This window comes from Rosa chinensis, chromosome 6 (assembly GCF_002994745.2).
Source record: "Rosa chinensis cultivar Old Blush chromosome 6, RchiOBHm-V2, whole genome shotgun sequence".
Taxonomy (NCBI): Eukaryota; Viridiplantae; Streptophyta; class Magnoliopsida; order Rosales; family Rosaceae; genus Rosa; species Rosa chinensis.
The window spans coordinates 11,793,115-11,817,073 of NC_037093.1; the positions used below are offsets into that span (position 1 = coordinate 11,793,115).

General features: G+C 37.2%; 2 protein-coding genes across 2 annotated transcripts; both read right to left on the reverse strand.

Annotated features, from left to right (window-relative positions):
- Positions 1-6,872: 6,872 nt before the first annotated feature.
- LOC112169535 (abscisate beta-glucosyltransferase) lies at positions 6,873-18,285 on the reverse strand. The gene is made up of 4 exons (XM_040508719.1): positions 18,159-18,285; positions 17,960-18,043; positions 9,117-9,220; positions 6,873-8,813 (listed from the first exon to the last, which is right to left on the reverse strand). Exon 4 carries the CDS (start codon positions 8,675-8,677, stop codon positions 7,178-7,180), a length of 1,500 nt encoding a protein of 499 aa, XP_040364653.1. The 5' UTR covers positions 8,678-8,813; positions 9,117-9,220; positions 17,960-18,043; positions 18,159-18,285; the 3' UTR covers positions 6,873-7,177.
- Positions 18,286-18,330: 45 nt separating this feature from the next.
- LOC112169536 (CBS domain-containing protein CBSX2, chloroplastic) lies at positions 18,331-23,633 on the reverse strand. Its single transcript, XM_024306577.2, has 7 exons — positions 23,160-23,633; positions 22,999-23,063; positions 22,817-22,877; positions 21,424-21,476; positions 19,203-19,318; positions 18,844-18,901; positions 18,331-18,734 (listed from the first exon to the last, which is right to left on the reverse strand). The coding sequence occupies exons 1-7, from the start codon at positions 23,464-23,466 to the stop codon at positions 18,660-18,662; spliced, it is 735 nt and encodes a 244-aa protein (XP_024162345.1). The 5' UTR covers positions 23,467-23,633; the 3' UTR covers positions 18,331-18,659.
- Between the last annotated feature and the right edge of the window lie 326 nt (positions 23,634-23,959).

The window sequence follows — 23,959 nt, forward strand, 5'->3', positions numbered from 1 at the left end:
GTTAAGTATAACCTTAAAATGTAGCCCTACTAAGCAAAAGAGCACCCCTATAGATTCTTGTTCAAGTGTGTTTCGAGGTATGACATGTTTATCGAGAGGACTAAACGAGACGTTGCTTATGTTTACAAGACTCGAAAATGATTGCAGAATATTAGAGCGGATAGATCGCAAGGAGTTATTTTCTCTTTGTAAGTTATTTTTGTTATTTTAAATGTTTTGTTTTTGATGATTTTTGAAAAAGTATTTCATATTGTTTTTATTTTATTTTACTTTCTGCGCTCACAGCTCGGATTTGGTGTTATGTCCTTAATTCCACCGACGGGATTTGAGCTTGACGGAAACTTTGAAGAGGACGATTGTGGAGGATCCACAAGGTGCTGGATGTCGACTAATAAATGAGGGAAATCGCCTATTGAAGAAAGATGAAGGTTTAGCCGATGTTTAAAACAAAGAAGGAGGATTTAAGATTGACCAACTTCGATTTTTTTTTTATCCAATGAAGTGAATTAATTCATATAGAAGAAAACGTCACAAGTGATATGACCAAATACAAACATGAATCATTTATTCATTAATAAATCTACTCATAATATAACGCTAAACCAACAGGCCTGAACCTATCTTCCTAAATCTGAAAAAGGACGATATAAAATCAACAGGTCTGATCGTATCTTCATAATTCAACAATGAATTAAATACAAAAAATATATGATTCGTTGGTGGATGCTTGGATTCTCATAGTTGATAAAGATTCGTATGTCCGCCCCTGGACCTAGGATTTATTGTTGGGGGGGGGGGGGGGGGGGGGGGGGGGGTTGGGGGTTGAGACGTAAAAGGTAAGTTTAAACATATGACATTGACTTTAGTATTTTCCTTATTTTTTTTGGTGTAAGATACTATTATTATTGGAAACATGAGAACTATACTCTTTTTATCTTCAAATCAATAAATTTTTCATTCAACCCGTCTCTAAGACCAAATATAATTCATTCATAATATCATTTAAGAAAATAACCAACCAAGTACGTTTGCATCTTTCTTTTTCTATTGGATTCAAGCGGGCCAATGTTTATGAAGTTCATTGTGAGTGGGCTGAAAATGATGTTTGGGGGGAGGTGGGAGGGTAGGGTAAGGGGACTAAATTACCATTCCCATACCGGGGGAGGTCTGATCTAGGGATGGCAATGGAGAGGGTGGGGAGGGTAGGGTAAGGGGACTAAATTACCATTCCCATACCGGGGGAGGTTTGATCTAAGGATGGCAATGGGGAGGGTGGGGTAAGGGGACTAAATGACCATTCCCATACCGAGGGAGGTCTGATCTAGGGATGGCAAGGGGGAGGGTGGGGTAAGGGGACTAAATGACCATTCCCATACCGAGGGAGGTCTGATCTAGGGATGGCAAGGGGGAGGGTGGGGAGGGTAGGGTAAGGGGACTAAATTACCATCCCCATATCGGGGGAGGTCTGATCTAGGGATGGCAATGGGGAGGGTGGGGTAAGAGGACTAAATTACCATCCCCATACCGAGGGAGGTCTGATCTAGGGATGGCAATGGGGAGGGTAGGGAAAGGGGATTAAATTACCATCCTCATACCCGACTTCATTCTCCATCTCCTTACCCACCCCAATTCCCGTAATAAGATACCGGGGATTCCCCGTCCTCATCCCCATTGGGGATTAGGTCCCCGTAGCCGCTCCAATCCCCGTTAACAATATTACTAATTTAGTATATAAAAATTTATACAAATAATTATTGATTGTAAAATGTGAAGTTAAAATCAAACATCAAAATAAAATAAATTTTTTATTTCAATCAAGGAAAATTGATATGTTTATAAAGATCTTTTATTAAAAGAATCTTCCTTTTTTTGAACATATTTATTAACAAAATTTAAATATTGACAAAAGATGAAGTTTACATATGTAGATACCTACTAGCATGACTAGTTTGCTATCTCACCAAGCATAATTAACACCCTCTTTGGGACACCCACAAGCCATGGTGAGGCCCAACCGAGACATGCATCTTGTAGCTCTATGTTCAAGCTACGCTACGGTATCCGGAAGTCACAAATCCATCGCCGGGAAGCCACCTTCCCGGCCTCGCCAAGTTGCCTTCACAATATGCTTTTCTATACTAGAATAGTTGTTTGCTTGTCCCACATCTAAGAAAATGTAAAGGAGATGGCTTCCTTCACCTATAAAAGGAATGTCTCCTCCCACTTAAACACGACTCCATTACATACTTTGTAATCCCCTTGGAGGGCCGCAAGGCTCAACACACTAGTACAACATTCAAGTGGACGTAGTCTCCCGCTAAGGCGGGAGATGAACCACTATACATCTTGTGTCGTTCTCTCTCTCTCTCTAAAGCTAACTAGAGATCCCCAACGGATCCAAACGTTAACAACATAAATATTTATTTATAAATAATATCAAAATATATATATATATATATATATATTTCAGATAATTCTTATTTGGTGGGTATGGGGATGGGGATCAAAATATCATCCCCGCCCCGTACCCGATTTCAGAATTCGAATACTAGGGATCCCCATTCCCGTCACTCGATTTTCCCTAAATTTCTCCCCGTTAGGGTCAAATACCCGATGGATATCCTACCCGATGGGGATTTTTGCCATCCCTAGACTACTCTGATCATTGGTATTAAATGTTTCATATGCTTTTTACAGCCCTATTACATGACTTTTAGTTGATCTACTAGAAACAGAGGGGGGGAGGTCTGATCTAGGGATGGCAATGGGGAGGGGAAGGTAAGGGGACTAAATTACCATTCCCATACCAGGGGAGGTCTGATTAGGCAATGGGGAGGGTAGGGTAAGGGGACTAAATTACCATTCCCATACCGGGGGAGGTCTGATCTAGGGATGGCAATGGGGAGGGTAAGGTAAGGGGATTAAATTATCATCCACATACCCGACTTCATTCTTCATCCTCTTACCTGCCCCAATCCCCGTAATAAGATATCGGGGATTCCCCGTCTTCGTCTCCATTGGGGATTAGGTCCCCGTACTCGCTCCAATCCCCGTTAACAATATTACTAATTTAGTATATAAAAATTTATACAAATAATTATGGATTATAAAATGTGAAGTTAAAATCAAACATCAAAATAAAATAAATTTTTTATTTCAATCAAGGAAAATTGATATGTTTATAAAGATCTTTCATTAAAAGAATCTTCCTTTTTTTGAACATATTTATTAGCAGAATTTAAATATTGACAAAAGATAAAGTTTACATAAATATTTATTTATAAATACTATCAAAAAATATATATATATATATATATATATTTCAGATAATTCTTATTGGGTAGGTACGGGGATGAGGATCAAAATACTATCCCCGCCTCGTACCCGATTTCAGAATTCGAATACTGGGGATCCCCATTCCCGTCACCCGATTTTCCCTAAATTTCTCCCCGTTAGGGTCGAATACCCGATGGGAATTTTTGTCATCCCTAGTACTCTGATCATTGATATTAAACGTTTCATATGCTTTTTACAGCCCTATTACATGACTTTTAAGTTGATCTACTAGAAACTGAGGGGAGTAGCGACCCCGCGGGCCTCAACACTGTTCTGCCCCTGCGTACGTCTGCAAAAGTATGTTAACATATGTTATGTTATTGGTTTTTTTTCGACGGAATATGTCATGTCATTGGTTGCTCAATACACAGAACATAAGAGTTGTTACTTTCTTTTTGTCAATCACTTATAAGTAGTAAGTTGGCTCCACACCGGTTCTCATTCATGAATTTTCTGGGTCACACAGTGTCAAAGACGATGCATCTGACCAAAGCATGAGTCTTACCTCGTTACTCAATGATTTCCTTTTTAAGTTTGACCGGCCTCTTGCTGAAATAAGTAATTCAACTTCACTAAATAATAATCAATGTATGAATCATATGATTCATCTAGATGAACACCAATCAATTTTATAATTTCATCTTAGGAGAATCTAGTTTAATACCCCTTTTGTGGAAGTATCATATAATTGTTTATAGAAATATATACTAGGACTGTTTTTTTTTTTTAAATAGGCCTTGTGAGGCTGCTTTCAAACCTTGATTAATGAAATTGTAGAATACATGGGAAAGACGTAGAACTTGAACCTTAGATTACAATAAGCATAAAGAGAATATCCTGAAATAATACTAAGATTGTCCACAAAATCTATGTATTTTAACAAGCACAAATTAGCAAAGAGTGCACGAATGGCTACTCCATTTGTTTTGACATAGCGGTGTCATACCAGAAAGATAACTCTATAACGAAGAAGCATCATTACAAATGGCACAGCTTTCCCACTATGTTGCCACACATAAATAAATCTCGCGGCACTCCATTTCATCATGCCACTAGGAAGTTGTGTCCATTTGATCAAACAAACAGCTCACCGCCTCACTAGGCCAGATAAGGCACACAAAGTGTGCATACCGGGACCATGGCCACGTCGCCCTACCATAGAGTGGTAGGGACTTATTGCAGGCATAAAGCCACATTTAACCAATAAAGCTTAAAATAAAAGGAATTTGGGCCCATAGGCCTAAAATCCATTTAGCCGAATCCAATAAAGTAGGTTGTAGCTGGCACCTCGCCACCAATCTGCAAGACAAAGCGACTCCGTCCACCCACCAGCGGCCAACCCACTGCACCGAGCAGCCTTAGGCCTTCCACACCCCCCCCCCCCCCCCCCCCATCTCTCCGCCCTCCCTAACACTCCAACATGCATCGCCGCCACCCCCAATCCACAGTGCTACTCCAAAGGACCCAAACCAACTCGGGTCACCCCAATCCGATCTGGATCCCTCGGATTCTGTCATCGCACCACCCACTGCTGTCACCTCCAGCTGACCGGCTACCGCGCTCTATGAGATCGATCCCTGCCCCACCCGCCAACAGCCGAATAGGTCAATAAGGGTATGGTCAAGCTCGGTACCGTGAATCATATATCTTATATAATTAAGCCAATTCTTGAGTGAATGGTTAAATTTTTGAACTACCATATATACCCTCACATAATATAGATGTTAAAAAATAAATTATTTCTGTATGAGGATAAAACAGTCAATTGACTGTATCATATTTCAAAAAATTGAAATACCTCGCATGAAAAAATGAGAAACTTCCCTAAAATCGATCAGGAGAGAAATTGTTTTAACTTTTTTAAATTAAAAATAAATAAAAAATAAAAAAAATCAAATTGACATGTGCGGAACACATGTGAAGGGGTAAATATTTATTATGTTAGCAATCGTGTCAATGAACTAGAATTGATCTAAAATCGAATCTATTTAATAAATAAATAAAACTCAACGAATCCAATTTAATTCTTCAGCAGACCACTGATAACTAAATACGAACTTAGCATGCAGTAAATGAATTAAATTGTAACAAAACAGTCAAACAATTTTTTTTTTTGAAGGGTTCAAACAATTTTTATTTTGTACCAAATTGTATTTGTAAACCTATAAATATAATTCATTTAATATTTAAATATATACATATATATAATATTTTATTATTAAAAGGTGGATCGGATTACTTAACTCTATATTTGATCTATTATGTTGATCCGTTAACGGGTTAAAGGATTGAAGTATCAAATTTAAACATGTCCAATAACAACATATCAAGACTTGATTAAGATCAAAATCCAGTTCATTGTCACGTATGTGTTGGTGTAGGTTTATTCGGTGGAGATGTAGCCACTTCATGCCGAATGGGTTTGTTTCAAGTTTAGAATACGATTCTTAAATGGGGTGAAAATTCATGTTAAAAAATAAATAAAATTGGGTGAAATTGATACCCATTTTGTTTACAAACCACACCTCCATCCATGCACATTTTCATTGAAGAATTACTCATGGAGGAGAGTGTAGTTTGTTTAAAAAGGGGTGGTTTGGAGACAGTAAGGTCAATTCCTAATTACCCCCAAACATTCCATGAAGCAATTAGAAGGCTTGCTACCCCATAAGGTAAGTTGTAACAGAAATGAGATCATATGATTTCCTAATTGTCTATAGTTTTTTTTTCCCTCAGTAGAAACGACAACGTTTTATCTGCCCCGCCCATCTTATAATGTCAATAAAGTTTGAACATGTGAGCTTCACAATTTAAAAAACCAACGGACCATAGTTTACCAACTCATTATACATAATTATGATGTAAGGGATTATAATGTAATAACCCCACGAAAATAATGAATTTCTTTAGTCCTCATAGATATGATGTAGAGTGAAAGAAAATAATATTGTGGAAGTAACAAAGGCCCTTCTAGTGATAGCTTATTATACCTTGTTTTTTTGTTATTTTAAGGGATAGCTTATTATACTCACTTTTTTATCACATATTCACATCTCAACCATTCAGTTTTTAGGTCTATATGAGTATATCACCTTTGCAAATTTTCAGCCAAATTGATAATCGTTAAGGTATTCATAAATGTGATTTACAATTATAAACATGAACGATTTAGATTAGATATATTCAGCTCGTTCATTGATTTAATTCAATTCAATACCTTAATAATCATCTTTGGCTGAAAAAGTTACAGAAGTAATCTATACATTAGGATCTAAAAACTAAACGATTGAGATATCGAAATAAGATTGAAAAGTGGGTCTCACAAGAGATCCCTTAAAATTAAAAAAAACCTCTCAGTGGAAGTACACTCGTGAAAATAAATCCCCGTAACCCACTTTGGACTTTTGAGTTGAATTATTGATGACAAGAAACGAACTACGTACCTCTCCCCAAAGAGGCCAATTATTTGCCTGCCAAATGGGACCATGCAACCAACCAGCTCGTGATTTCTAAAAGGACAAATAGTTACGCACCATTAGAATTTAGAAACAAGTCCAAGCGATACACAAATTAAAACCCAATTGCTGCTCATAACAATTGGTCACTAGGATAGGGATTGAACGGTGCTTGCCCAATAAGTTAAAGCGACTTGCTTACTCTTACTTGCCCAAATCAAAAGGTATTGTCAATCTAAAGATAAGAAACATAATACAGTAAAGGGTAGGGTTTAGGAGGCAAAACCATGTTTTCCAATTTTGACCCAAAACCAACAGACCTGCTATAGCTTATCTTTCTTGATCATCTATCCATTGCTGGTTTGGTTATAAATTTATAATAGTGTTTACAGATGACCGTTTTGAACTTTACGGCGAGACTTGAGCTCCTCGATGAAAGCATCAACATTGTTGTAAGAAGAACCACCTTCTTGAAAAGCTTGCATGGCTTTGTCTCTAAACTCTGCTGCTGTCTTTCTCATTTCAACCACTTCAGCTTCTTCCCTGCCCATCAGTCTGTTCACAACACTTGCTACCTTGTCGCTCTTTATGGTCACTCTAGGCAGCTCCTTCAGTGGAACCCAGTGCTCATTTCCCATTGAAATCCCAACTTTGATGATGTTGACGATGAACCTCTCATTGTAGAACTGCTCAGAGGAGAAAGGCCAAGTGATCATAGGCAAACCAGCAGTGACACCTTCAATGATGGAGTTCCACCCACAGTGGTTCATATAAGCTCCTACAGCTGGGTGTTCAAGTATCAAAAGCTGAGGAGCCCAGCCTCTGATAATAAGCCCTCTTTTGGAATTCGAAATCCTCTCCTCAAATCCCACAGGAAGCAAACCCATCTCTACTTGTTGTTTCTCTTTTGATGAGTAATTTAAAATCCTCCCAATCACCCAAATGAAATGGTGATCTGAAGCCTCAAGCCCATGAGCAATCTCCAAGAGCTGTGCTGAAGTGATCCTTGGCATGCTTCCAAAGCTAATGTAAAGAACAGAGTTGGGTTCTCTGGAGTCAAGCCAATTCAAACAACTATACTCATCAATGGAGGTTTTGATCCCTCTCTCAACCTTGTCAATGTTGCTTTTGTTGTACAAGGAGACTGGTCCTATGTGCCATGTTTTCCTCTTCATCTCCTTCTGAAAATAATCAGCATAAGCTTGTTCCAACTCATAGAAGCTATTGACCACAACCCCATCGCTTTTAATCTCACCTTCTAGGGCTTCATTGAGAAAATGAGTGAATCCATTTTCAGATTTGACATAGTCTGGCAGCATTGACCTTTTTAGCTCAATCTTGTTGGGCAGTCCGGGCACAACAAAAGACTCTGTCTCAGACACAACTTTCTCATGGGGAGCATAGAGTCTAAGACTTTCTTCAACACAGTGAGAGAAGCAACCACTCCCATCGAACACAATCCTTGGGATTCCAAGCCCATCTGTGACATTTGCAGTCCAAGGATAGAGCCTGTCCGAGACAAGACAATCTGGTTTTGTCTCGGACAGAAGCTTCCTCAGAGGATCTTGGAGCTTCATGGTAGCCAGGAACAGCTTAATGAACATGTCCCCATTAGTAGTGGCGAGCTCGTTCTCGCAACCATTGGGTAAACCGAACTCCTCTGCCGGGAAATTAAGTGTGACGAAGCCGATGTCATGGCCTAATTCTTGATCTCTGAGGATTGCATTTCGGAAGAGGAGGACATTGTGAGGGGTTGTGACAATGGAGGCTTTCACTCCATGAGATGCAAAGAGCCTGGCCAAATCTATCATGGGGATCAAGTGACCACCGAGAATGTATGGGAAGAAGAATATTTCAAGTTTGGGATGGTCAGCTTGTGAATCCATTTTTGGTGTATAGCAAGAGCAGTTGGCCAGCTTTGCTAGCTCTCTCCATGAGCTCAATTTATAGCCCTAAAGCTTCACTTCTAGTTTAGTGCATAATAAAATTTTGTGTGCACGTTGATCACATTATTGATCGTACCTGTGCTCAAGTAAAGAAGAAAATGCAAGAATATTAAACTATAAGTGAGTTCCAATATGTAAGATTAAACTCTTGACCTATTCTAATTCTCTTTTTTGCTCATTTCTTGTCCTAAGCTCATCATAAACCAAATATTTATTCCACCAAGTAAAAACACCAACACAAATCTAACATTATTTGATAATAGATGGTTGTTACTATGTGGTGCATAGGATATTATCTAACCAATAATTAAAAATGACGTTGTAAAATTTCATCCAAAAAGGAAAAGGGAGAAACAATAAAAGAAGGGAAAAGATTTACCGTATGCGTTGTGTCTTCTTTCTCATCAGTGCAGTCGGTAGTGCATGTGGCATTAGTTGCATAATTACTGTGATACAATCCCAGATTCATTTGGATTCTGTTTTCTGCTTCCCCTTATTCAGAAAAAGATTGCATCCAACAACTTTATAAGCATGCAGAGATTTGAGTGCAAAGTTTGCACCAAAAAGTCTACTTTTGTTGAGTAAATACTCCAGCTGAATACTCGTTTTCATGCACATGACAGACAGAAATTGATACATCGCAATTAGGCTTACTAGAGTCTTATTGGTTCAAATATTAATAACCCACCCCCACATCAACTCTCATCCTCTTCATCAGTGGCTATATTTAGGGTGACAACTAATGTCGAAAATCCTGTAGCGTTCGGATTGACCTATGTTCATAACTTCATATGTTGTCAACTAATTTCCTACAATAACTCCTACGTCACGTTCAAAATGAGAAAAACTTCTTGTTTTCTCCTTTCATGTATAAATCAATCAAGTGGTGAATAGTGTTAGGTTCGAAGTTATCAAAGTGGGTCATTTTCGTGGACAATGTAAGTGTCATTTAGGGTAATTTCTCTATAAGTAACTTCCAGAGACTTATGGATTTGCGAGGCGGATCCAGATGTTGCGGCAACCGACCCGCGTGGTCCACTTTTAAATTAGGCATACATTTGGTATTGACATAAATATTTGTGAATTTTATCCCAAATGATAATTCAACAACTTATATTCCTTATGTTATTGTGTCTCATTTTTTATGTGGGATTTTGTCATTTCCACATTTAGTTTTATATCGAAACCACACAACCCCAACATTAGAATCTTACAAACTCAAAAGTGCATAAAAATCAATGATGTAGCATACATATTAAAATTTGTCAAGGAAACAAAGCAACCCAATGAATTCATAATCTGAAGAAAGATGGAGAGATAGTATATATCATTACAAAGACTGAGCACAAAATTTTAAATATATGAAGTAAATGATGTGTATTCTCAGGTGAAAGAAAATAAAAAGAGTAAATGATCTTTTTCATCCAATGACTTAGAATATGGTAAATGTCTAATTTGTAATGTTTAGGGTATAGGGTAAAAAGCCATCCTCACTCAACATGGATTTTTTTTTTTTTTTTAATAGTAGAAACGAAACTTTATTATTGGTTCGCTCATAATGCTACGCATACACACAAATATTATTAGAAAGAGACATGCCTTTTAAATATAATTTCTCATACATAATGCTACGCATACACGCGCATGTTCGCTCATAAATACAAAATAAAATAATAAAATAAAATCAGTATCTCATACTACTATCTAATTTAGGGCTGTCAATTCTGACACGACTTAATAACACAACTCGAAACCCGCACGAAATAAAGCAAGTTGAACCCGAACGATTAAAAAGCAGGTCGGTCGTGAGTAGGGATGGCAATGGGGCGGGTTGGGGATGGGGATCACAATACCATCCCCATCCCCGAGGTCATTCTCTACCTCCATCCCCGCCCCAATCCCCAATAAAATTATATTGGGGATTCCCCATCCCCATCCCCACTGGGGACTAAACCTCCAAACCCGCCCCAAATTCCCAATAAGAATTTAATAAATAAAATATTTTTTTCTCATATTGCCTTTTTTAAAATCAAAATCTACAACAAATAAATTTAAAACATGATTAAATTCATAAATCATAATTCATTGAGTGCAAAAGTCAAAACACCATTAAAGTAAAAGTGTAGCCATTAAAGTAAAGTAGTAAATGTATATATTTATGATTTATATTATAAAAAATAAATTAAAATATATATAGTTAAATATATGTATATATTATTGGGGCGGGTTTGGGGATGGGGATCACAATATCATCCCTGCCCCATCTCCAATCTAAGATATTCCCCATTGTCCCCAAATTCTCCCCCCATCAGGGGCGGGTATCCAATGAAGCTCCGCCGCTCTGGGGATTTTTGCCATCCCTAGTTGTGAGTCAATCTGCCCACACAAAATGAACCCGTATAACCCGATTATGTTATACTTCTTCTTGAAATTTTGGACGTTGGGAGTATTTAATCCTAAGATTGGACAATTTAAAATATTTTACTTCATCATTAGTGGATTTAATTATTTATGAATTATATATAATTATTTATATTCTTCATCTTATGGTGTTTTTAGTGAACTTAATCAATTTATGCATTTTTTTTAGTTAAATGGGTCGCAGTGTTAACCCTTAAATGAGTCATTTTGTCCAACACGACACGATCTATTATTAAATGGCTTAAGCGGGTTGGTAATGGGTAACCTGTTTAATAAATAGGTTGGGTTTGAGTTTAAATTTTCAACACGATTATTAAATGGGTTGGGTTTGAGTTTGTCTCTTGTGACACTACAAATATCTTGACCCGACACGAACCCAACCCAGCACAACCCATTGACAGCCCTAATCTAATTGTGTGATCACCATAACTACATCAAAATACCATGACGAGTCTCCTCATCCAGTCAATCAAGTAAATCATGTTGCAGAGCTACATTGGCCACCTTATTTGTTGATTTATTGCCATTAAGGGATGAGTGACTCTGAACAAGAACTGAAATATAATCCTTCTCCATAGGGGAGGATTCCATCCTCGTAGGAGATGATTTATTCCCCATCAAAGAAACATAAGATTTCCTCTTGGAGCTTGAAGATGCCTTGGCCCTTAGAGCACCACCAATCAAATGGTTCTTTCTCCCTTTCATTTGAGCTAGCCGAGATCAATATATGTAACAATAGCAAGACCAATCTCCTCAGCCAATATGCCATCCAAACCAGGTAACACTCCCCCAACACCCGAGTCAGTAGGTGCCTCCAATTCAACAATCCTACCCCTCTTCAAGGGTGAGTCAAGAAAATTGAGGCTTTGTCGCTTACCCAAAGTAGGGGTAGCAAAACCCGGAGGGATGAAGGGTTTATTAGTCCTGAACCTTTGCAATTAAGCACCCTGAGCCTCTGGAGCCGGTAAAGACGGCAACGTCACCTCCACCTCAGGTAGTTGTGCAATAGTTGAGGCCTGACCCACCCGATCCTCCACACCACCCAAAACCCCTTGCAACATTGGAACTACATACGAGGCCCCCTATACACCAAAGCTTGCACTCCATATCACCAAGGAAGGGGTGGTAGGTGCCACATCCCTCTCCTCCTGTGGCGGAGCAACTACAACACTTGCTGCTGGTGGCTGTTAAGGAGCCCGACAACCTGTCCCTCCATAACCCAACCTCCCACAAACATCACACATTATGAATATACATGTATTCAAATTCCAACACCGTAGAGAAAGATTAAAAAAAGTGATACCTCTCCCGACAACAGAAGAGCAGCCCTAAATCAATCACCACCAACAGCTGCATCACATCCTCCCAAACAAATCAGGAGGTGATTGAGTGGCAGCTCTTGAATGTCGCAGAGCCCGTCGTAATCCCCGAGCACCACTGTGGTCGATTTGAAGAACCATGATCCTTTGGAGAGGTCTCGTTGTTTGTGAGCCGGGTTTTGGAAGTGGTAGAGATACCGGTCATTCCCAGATTGTCAAATGCTCCGTCACTAATCATGAACCAATCCAGCTCAAGCACCGCCGGACTTGTAGTCACCAACTCTACCACTAAAAAAACACATGCACTTCCTTCTTCTACCACCGCCTACTCCAACCAGGCTCAGTCGCCTCTGATGGCCAACCTCCCCAAGCGGGAAGCGATTGCCTCTACAACAATCATTTGAATTTGAGGGACCTATTGAAGGGAGTAACAAGCATACTTGGAGAGCGCAGTACAGAGAGAGTTGTATGCTACGTTCAGGAAGGATGAATCACTCCCGAAAAGGAATCTATTGATTCTTTCCCAATTGGTTGGACCATAGGTAGACCTGTTAATGGATCAAATTTGGAACGGATCTGGATCGGATCGACCTAAATCCAAATCCATTTAGTAAAAAAATTTCAACCCAATCCACTCCGCTAACCCGGCTGATCATTGATAGCTAAATCCAAATTCGTATCCGGGTCCGCTAATTCGATTCGTTTATAATTACAAATATTTTTTAATTTTAAAAGTAATATTAAATTTTTATCTTGATACCTCATAAAATATTAAAACAACATGAACAGTATCGCCAAAAATTGATCTACATTATCAAAATATTCCCTAGAATAATAAACTAAGGTAACTAAAATATTAAATTTCTAAAATATTCTTAATATTTTATATTTTCAAAAATAATAATATATAAATAAAAAAAATATTTTATTATTATAAAAATGGACCTGATCATTAACGGATCGGATCAACCTAAATCTGTGTTTGATCAGGTAAATAAACGGATTAATGGATCCGGATCATTAACTGATCAATGGATTAAATTTTTCAATCCAAACTCATCAAATAACCACAGATTCGGAGCAGATCCGGATTAAAATCCGCTCCATTTACAGGTCTAACTATAGGTGCGATAATTTACTTCACAGGAGAGAACCCAAAAAAGAGCAAACTAGAAAAACCTGAAGCAAAGAGAGAGGAATGCAAGGAAATTGGGATTAGATTGGCTACATTGCATATCAGAAAAGAAAGAGAGAGTTTGAGGGTAGGAAGAGCCTGACGGATAGGGTAAAAATCGAGAGGTTTCTCTTTAGTGTAAAAAGTTTTTTTTTGGACATGCTTTTAGTGCAAGGCAATGTATAAAAACGTTCATTTTTATTTTTTATTGAAGAAAGCAAAAATTACAACTTAGTCCCCCTATTACAACCAAACACTAAATTATCAAACAAGAAAACCTGATTTGCATTAAGAGGCAAGGCATGACACCTCCTGTTGTGACCGACACTGGCAATTGCATCAGCCAAGAAATTGCTTCTCTCTTAACATGTTTGAAGGACACGTTATGCAACAAAGTCTTCAAATGTAGGATGTCTTGAACTAGCTTTTTAATTCTCCATGGAGTTTAACTATTGGATCCCAGTATACTTTTGACAAGAACTTTAGAATCTCCTTCTACTTTTCAAGTATCGGTTCTCCATCTATATTTCTGAAAATGAAGCCCCCAAAACTGCTTTGATTTTGCAAAACTGAACCGTCGAAATCAAGTTTTAAAAAACCTCTTAAAGGAGGTTGCCATTTAATTAATGTTTCAGAGCACCGTTTATTTGGAAGGGTAGAATTATATTGATCATATCCATGAACAAATTGAGTTGTAGCATGTACCAGCTGTATTGGTAATATTGATATTATATCTAAAGATTAAATAGTTTCTAGCTTTCCAAATAAAATAAGAAGTACCAAGAGCAATATTGAAGGGATGCTTATCATTTGAATCAGTTATAGAAGTTAGTAGATTAATCCAATCAATAAAAGAAGCATTCCAATCCGAGAGATTCATAGAAGGGAAGGTAATGTTCCAAACCTGTTTAGAGAAGTCACATCTGAAGAAAAGATGATCCAGAGTTTCTAAAGGAGAATGACAAAAAAGACAATTTCGATCAATAGGTTGGTTAGTAAAAATATTATCTCTTGTAAGCAATCATTTCCTAATTAAACAGTTGCCAAGTAAAGACTTTAACTTTGGGAGGTAAGGTTGTGCACCACATTTTCATTACAAGTTTAGAATTAGAAAGAGCTGCCATATTTTGAGTAATTAAGGAGGAAGCAGATTTTACAGAGAATCATTTCATCCTGTTGAGAGAAGAAAGGTATAGGAACAGATAATACTGCTTAACTATGTCCCGAGGAAGAACTGAAATTAGCTTGGCATGATTCCATTTAGAGTTTAAGATATAGTCAGCAACTGAATCAGAAGTATCAATATTCTGTTTTTGAGTATCATCCAGGAATCTAATAAGAGGGAAAGGATACGCCATCTTATTATGTTGTTATAAAGATCATGTGTGCAAAAAATGATTAGTTAAATTAGAAATTGTTTGATCATGTAATTCCTGCAAAGTTTTCACATATACCATTTGTTGAATAAAACTAAAATGATGATAATGGTAATGTAATAGCCAAACAATTTTTGATTAACTTACATTACACGGCAAAGACCGAGGATGTTCTATAAAAGCCTACACGATTTTAAATTCTCAATTAGCTTATAAAAAGACCGAGGACATGCATCCTCTTTAGAACTCTCCTACGTACTTCTAATATACGCATATATATATATATATATATATATATATATATATATATTACATATAGGGTGAGCCCAACCGCGCCAACCTAACCATACTAATGAGGATGAGCCTTAAACAAACTGACAATAGTTCTGCCTTTAGTATAGGAACATGCACTGAGATAGGAATTTGTACTTTGATCACCATGAATGGAGACTCCTGGTGGAGGTTTGGATGAATATTTAAAAAACGAAGCTTGTTTTTTTTTTATTTTTAATAACACAAAGGTGACAAAACATTACAGATATTCAGGCCTCTGGATAGAATTAGTAGAGTTAACATCCATCACAGAGTGGGGCGGCATTTTTGTTTTAAGTCAGGAACTTACAATAAGATTTAGGTGGAGTTTTAGAATCGAGGACGTGATGGTCCAAATCACATCAACTTAGATGATTGGAAATGGTAATGGTAGACAGCTAGAACAGACAGTAATTCTCAAGCTATTCAAAATTCGATGTTGAAAGATGTCTGCAATACAGATTGCAAAGTACTCAATCTTTTGAATCCTCTTTAAAAAGTATGCATAATTTCCCTGCAGATAATTCATAATTGATACTTTGGTAGGAGAAGTAGATGTATGACTGAGCTGAAGGTCCATTGATGGAAGCTTGTCAATGATCCGCCTAAAACATGGGATTTCCTAAAAACAGTCCTTTAAGAGCTTTACCAGCTGTAAAGACTAGAATTCCCAACACAGACAGACTATAACAGTCAGTGGGGCTAAGGAGGGAGGGAGCCCCCTGAGCATTTGTGTCTTGTCACAGATATGTGGAATCTATGCGATCATGCCCGTTACACATACGATAAAGACTGTATGGTTTAGAGTTTTCTGGAAGAGTTTGGATCAAGAAAATATCAGGCTGGTGCTTTGGGATCAAGAGTTCAAAACACTCATTATGCGGCTTTGCTATCTGCCAGGGAAAATACTTTACAGTCTGTCTCTGAGGTCAAGCTGATCTTCTGGAAAGAATCAAAGATATTTTCTGGAGAGGAATCAATTAATCTTATTATTAGGCTTCATTGTAAAGATCTGGTGTTGTCAGGGTTAGGGTAACTCCAGGGTTGCTCCCGAGGTGAACTTATATGGATGCACCCAAAAATGGAACTATTTGTTCAGTCTTTATTGTAGAATACTGCCAAGGCGAAGGAACTAGTTGAAGATTATGTGATCGAGTTCATTATTTCCAACATCAAATAATTTTAAAAAACGTTTATGAATCTGAGCTTAAGTAGCATGAGATCAATGAGAGTACGAAACAAATGCAGGGACTATAAATTTTATATAGGCAAGAAAGAACAGTTGAATCTGAACTAGTTGAAGATTATGTGATCGAGTTCATTATTTCCAACATCAAATAATTTTAAAAAACGTTTATGAATCTGAGCTTAAGTAGCATGAGATGAATGAGAGTACGAAACAAATGCAGGGACTATAAATTTTATAAGGCAAGAAAGAACAGTTGAATCTGTCATCAAATTCATAGTTCATACAATGAGTTGGTGATACTTAGTTGGAAAAGTGAAGAGGGATTTTCCTCTTTCAGAAGTGATAAGGAGCTAATTTGGCTTTTCTTTTTTTCAGAAAGTGATAAAGCGCAATGAAAACAGTCGTTATGAAGATTGGGGTGTAAAAAATGGACATAATCTACTTTTAAGGTGCCAAAATTAGTAGAGGGAGGGATATAGTACCTAAAAACCTACTGCATAGAAAATTGTTTCTCTAAAGTTGATCTTTCTTTATTTGAACCATTATACTAATCTACACGTACATTCAAATGTTTATAATATGCCAAGGAAGTAGTGGGTTTGCGTGCAATATAAGTAACCAAATGAAGCAAGGTATAGGTGTTGGGATATATTGTTAATTCTATAAGTGCATTGTGGAAATTCTCAACGTGTTACACAAAAAGACACTATTTATGAGATTCCACTATGCACTAATTTTCTTATTGGACCCAGAAGGTTTTCTTGCTTTTGCTAAGAAAACCCACTACGAAAGTCTAAAGGACAAAGAACAATAAAAATACAATTTATAGCTTCAACTTAATTTAGAGAAAGTTCAGTGTATGTCTTAACATTTTTGTTTACAAATAGTCAAAAACTACTCTCATTAGTCTCATATGACCAATGAACGCATTCCTTCTCTGTTTCTGTTCTTCTCCTCACAGATTTTTTGTTTACATTAAAGTGTGAAACCACAAGTCAGTAGAACATTTGTTAAGTTGAAAGTACGAAGAATATAGTTACTAGAGAACCAGAGAGTAACTCACTCAAAACCTAGGATGAAAGTGAAGACAAAAGTGTATTCCTACTGACTAGGTTGTCGCCGATGTTTTCGTTTTGTCAAATATTTTATACTTCATAAGTTGTACTGGATGTTTCTTCCTTACAAATCAGGATTAATATGTGAATTATTGAGCTTTTTGTGAGGAACCATATTGCTTTGGTGCAAAGGGTTAAAAAAATTATTTAGCCGTCTGCTTTATGTTCTGTGATCCATAGCAAGAACCCAGTGTTACTATATACATTCTGAGGGTAAAAACAGATTGGAAGCTGGCATGCAAGAAAATAAAATATTTATATGTAGTATATATGTGTATTTTTATAGACCATTTGCCAATATTGATTGTGACCTGACCTGGTTGAGAACTAGTGTGAGATCGCAATTATGGGTTGAACTTGAATTGGTCTTGTAACTCATCCAAACCACTCGAGTTGCATCCTAGGAGAATTTTGATAAAAAAAAATTAAAAATTAAAAACTCAGGATTGTCCAGGGCTTTCATGGGGTTCAAGACGGATAATTTTTGGAGAGAACTGAATTAAAATTGTGGTTACCTCATATTCAATCGGGCTAGCTTTGAAATCTCTTCACACATCTACAATTTGATTGCAGATTCCCAGTCATACGACTGAATATTGTTTCAATATGATTTATTATCATCAAAACAATGTGACAATAATCTGGAGTCACATAAGAGCAATATCGATCAAGTTCCTTAGAAACCAATAAAAATTAAATTCTCATGGTTCTGAGATCATAATAATCTGTGAAGTATAAGAAATTACTTATAATACAAAATTCAGGTCTGATCCTAGAGGACCTAGACAATGTTGATCAATTACAAGCCTAAAATATACATATATATATTTCATGAAAAATACAAGGACAACCCTCTTATAGAGCAATCTACAATACTATAATTGGCTCTCTTAGTTAATCGCTGCAACTACAGGTTCAGCCTGTGTGCGGCAGAAATAATGGTGACATATTCGAGTTCATGAACTTCTAGCTAGCTCATTGTGCATGTGTATGAGCTCCAACAATGTTCCTTTGAACTAAGCTAATTTTTGACTACCACGTTTTATCTGAAGGGCAGCTTTAACAACATTTCCCCTTGTAATGATCCCAACCTTTTAACAGTGAAAGGAAATCAATTAGAAACTGACTTACCACAATCTAGTGTCCAAAAAGGCAACAAATAAGAAACTTGTTATTGTTTAAAAAGAAAAGGATTCTTACCAGCTTGCCATCACTATCTACAACTGGCAGTCGGCGATATTTTGTCGCAAGCAACAACCTAACGAAATATAAAGAGTTAAAACAGACTGGTTGACCCAGAGATAAGTTACTAACTAAAACTACACATTTATGTGAAAAACCGTCTGTTGCTATTGTATTTTAGCATGAAAAGCAGAATCATAACTTCCACGAGTCAAAAGGTGTGAGAAATTAGTCCAGTTAAATCTTAACAGTGGCCATAAGCTCCAAAAGCTTCTCATCACTCTTTGTTCAATAAACACACCGGAAATGAAATGTACTTCAATAAATCTTCTTAAACAGAATAGATGTTTAAGGAAATTGAGATTAAATCAAATTACCTAGCAGCATCTTCTAGGTTGGTGGTTTCACGAACAACAAGTGGAGCAGGTGTCATCAAGTCGCCAACAACTTTTCCATTCGTTTTGCTAAGCAATTTCTGTATTTCATTGAATGTCTGCCATACTCATCCAGAATTAGAAAGTTCTCCATGATGCAACTAACCACATCTCTTAGTAATATCAAAAATAAGAAGCTATAGGACAAATATACTGTCTCCAATTTAAGATTCTAGGTCACATAAACTATCTCAAATTTAATTTGAGCAGACATTCTGGGTTGCAGTACTCACTCGAAGGGGAGTACAGTTACAACTGAAAAAGAAATAACAAAAACATCACATGATTTCTAAGGTTCTATCAATCATCACTTGTTAGCACATATAAAGTCTATCGCTATGTCAGGTGCGGTCTAACCACCATAATTTCTTCAAAAAGCTTTCATATGATAAAAATTGAGTCATACTAGATACTGAATAAGTGATGGCAGAACAGAAAACTGATCTAAATCATGGAGTCATATGACTATTTGAATGGAGTGTTTGGCAAAATTATACATTTGTTTCCTCCTATTCCTCAAACATCAACTTTCCCACTGATATGATGAATAGTAAAATAAGACTTTTTAGTATGCAATAGCGACTTTTTATGATAAAGGCCACCAGCATAATCTCTTTTTCTTCAAAATTTTAGAATCTTCCAAAAAGTTATATTGTTAGGAAATATGATGAAACCTTATGGAAAAGAAAAGGAGAGGAATCAATATATATAAAACAATAGAAATAAAATTCTAGCAAGAACCTAGTGATTTAGTATTGTTGAGCATTCATATTGTAAAATCATTACGCTTTGCCAAATTCCAATACCATGTCCCCAACTTCTGATCTGGTAGATATTAGCTGAACAGGAAAAAAAAATTTAAAAAGGGGTAGCGGTAGTGAAATCCAATTTCACACCCCGTTCCTAGTTGTTTTTTTTTTTTTTTTTTAATATTTCTACATCTTACTCTTTTCTTCTTTGCCAAAAATTCCCGGACTGCATTTATATCTCTCTCTCCTCCAATCCTCTCATCTCTTTTTCTCTCTCTTACTATTCTGGGATCTAATGCTCTACATTTCAACAACTTCTCTGCTTTTTTCTTTTTTACTCTTGTTCTTCTTTCTCTCTTCCCTCAAGCCTTCATTTACCATCCACCTCATTTTTGACCAAAACCTCTTTTTCCCAAAGGCCTATCTGACTCGTCGTAGTGAACCAAGGAGGGAAAGAATGGTGAGAGCAAGAGCTTGAAAAACCTTCAATTTCAGGAGCTAGTAGGGTTTGTGGATCTGGTTTTAAACTTTTTTCCCTCAGACAACAAATTGACTTTAATCCTTCCTGGGTTAGGAAAAAAAAAAAAAATTGGGGAAGAAGGATGATGGTGAAAAGGATGAAAAGCCTTTTAATTATCTGCATCTTAAACTTGAATTCAAAATCCACACTTCTAGACTCTAGGCATTGAACTTTATAAACTGATCAACTTGCCTATGAAAGAGGAACCATCCGAGAAGAGAAAAAGAAAGGAGATAGAGCAGGAGAAAGAGATAAAGGCAGGCAGGGTAGTTTTGGCGAAGAGATAAGAGCAAGATGTAAAACTATTAAACTATTAGGAAGGGGGTGTCGATTTCACTCCCCAAAAAATAATGAAATAACCAATGGTTTTTACCACCATGTTAAACCTTATTTATTTTTTCTAATCTCATTTCCATATGGCAGTGAGATTTGAATCCATGACCTCTGTGTTGTTGGTTTTACAAATAACCAACAGGCCACAGCTCACCGGCAAAAGGACAGGGATCGGGGGCTGCCAGAACTTCTTGGTCTTGACAAGAGTTATGATTCGGGAATCTATACCACTTTTACCAACATGTTCACTGTGCATTGTCTTTAAAATCTGTGAGCCTACACCAATAGCTGTAAAAGTAATATATTTGACAAATTCACAACTCCAATGCAACAATAGCCAGTGAACTTCTGCTAGTCTGGGACTCCGGGTACATCACCACATGTGGTGTGTACATGAGAACAGCTAGTCTCAATATCATGATCAAAGTTACAAATCACCATTATATTCCTACTTAACCGACAAAAACAACACCCATCATCTAATTGCAGATTACACATTACAGCACAATAGAGAACTTGTAAATAAAAATTAAGACTTGTCGTCAAACAACATAAAACATACCTTCCAAGAACTGTCCACATCTGGAAATAAGTTTGTGTCATGTTGACTACCACCTGAGGAATATAACATAATAATAAGTTTCCATTCATTTCATCGAAAAACAAACAAACATAAGCAAAAACAATAAGAAACAAGCTAAAGATGGCAAACAACGTCGATGCATCTCCTTTGGGAGCCTGGTGAACCTATGCCTCAGGTCCTCAAATTTTACTATTGAAGAGGGCTCTTACCCATGTCAAACAACTATATTACCTTAGGCCCAGAACCTTTATTATGTAAGTTTAATTGGTGTTTTGTAGATAAAAATGCAAGAACATCATGTTTGAGTGATACTATGCAGCAACTAGTTCATCTCCTTTTGGTAGCACAGGGTTGGACAATTATTTGGTGCTCTTTTTTTTTTCCTTTTTTTTCTTTCTTTCTTGTTGAAAACTGGGTGTGGCCAAACTTTTAAGCAACAAGATAATATTGAACTTAAGTCAGCGCAAAAGTTCCTTGTGACCTTACTGTATTCAAGGAAATTTTAGTAACTATATATTTTAACCAAGCTATCCACAAATATTTATATTTCTTTAGGTGTGTCCTTAGCAATTTGAATTTCCTTCATGCAAATGTGTGTACAAGGAGCCTCATTTTAGGAGTTCAAAGCAGCCCCCAATAAGCCAAAAGCTCAAGGCACCCTGACCACAGACCTCACATATACTGGCAGTCCAGAATAGACCCGATTACACAGGCGAAAACCAGATCGTCCATCTATTTTAAAGAAAACTAAAATTGTTAAATTAGTTTATACAACACTGTGCAAACCAGCCTTGACAAATGGATTCAAGTTAACAGGGATGATAAGTTGAACTTATTCTGCTCCCCAACAGAAGAAAAAAGTGTATAAGTATGCTTATTTCATATCAATTACAGTGTGATGCTTTGCTCCCCTCATTTATCCGTTCCTTTGTGAATGTCTACAACTTTATCCTCAGTTCAGATTCCGTACTCAAAGGATACTTGAAAGAGAAAAACCATCGTCACTGTTACTATGAGAAGTAGAGCACACAAGTTCTACTACAGAAAATGCTTGTAGTATGAAGAAGAAGAAGAAAAATGACATGTAAGCAACTTTGCATTAAAAAAATAATAAAATATTAACAAAAAAAAAAAACTACAGTTTTCGTAAGATTAAATTTGAGCATTTGACCTACTGTTTAAGTCTTTTAAGATCTAAATCCTTCTACTCTCCCTCAGAATTCACTATCAACTGACTAAATTCTACACATGGCAAATTGTCTGAACATAACAAACCATAACTTCTTAACCAACACATCATAAGCACACCATACAACAGAACTGAAAAGGCAAACGAAAGTATAAAAATTCAGATCTTGCAACACACCCATACCTCCTATATTTCCTGATATGGAGTCCAATGCTAACAAGTCATAATCCGAAACAACACCAACCTGCAGCAACATCAAAACGAATACAAGCAACACAAACTCATAAATACCAAGCGTCATTCCTTTCGAAACCTAATACTGATTTTCAATCTCAAATATAATCACAAAATTAAGCAGGATTTACCAGCTTCCAGTCATCATCAATCACAGGAAATCCGGTAATTCTCTTCTCCACCAGAAAATCCAATGCTGCACAGCCACAGAATCGAAGCACAAAAAATCGAAGAAATCAGTTGGAAATGAAAGCAAGCTTTCGTCGGAGTAAAAAGTTGATGAGGTTCTCACCTTGGTCGACGGTTGTGGAGGGTTTAACGACGTGTAAATGCTCTTTGGTGGTCATGAAATCGCTGACGGTGTAGTTTCCATTTCTCGGCGCGGAATTGGTGACGCCGGCCGCGGAGGAGGAGGAGGCGAGAATTGAAGAGCGGCGATGGATTGCGAGGCGGAGAGTCTGGAAACGACGTCGTAGAGAGGGAGGTAAAGGCGCGCGAGGAAGTAGAGGAAGGGAGAAGGTGAGAGGTGAAAGAGAAGAAGGAGGGGAGGTGTGATAGGCCAGAGCGATTGGGATTTGGATTGAGTTTGAGCCCATCATAGCAGGTTTTGATTTTGATGGAACTAAAACTAAAGCTGAGCTGATGAGGAACCAAATCGAGATAATATTTTTTTAATTTTTAGGAATTTAATATTTAATTTTTGGAAGGGGAAAGGTCTGGTTGGGTGGGATAGAAATAGAATGAGATTCTCTGAGCAGGTTGCAGTTGTCTGATTCTTCTTTTCCTCTTTTAAGAGTTGGCGTTGGGTTCCGTGTCAAACGGAAATTTTGGAGACGGCGTTTGTCGGTCTTGTATGACTAATTGGGAGTCCACGCGCCGCGCGGTTTTGACCATTCGTCATTTGCACGTTTACGGCAACGTGATCCGCTGTTTGATTAGTATTGATATAGAATCACATGAAAGAGATTTTGCATTAATTTACAAGGATTTTTTTTTTCTTTGTTTATTAGAATTATTCGAATTCAAATACTTTTTTGTCCTTTTGTTTTAGAGAGGACGACCGCCTTAATTGAAATTAAAGAGGATTAAAAG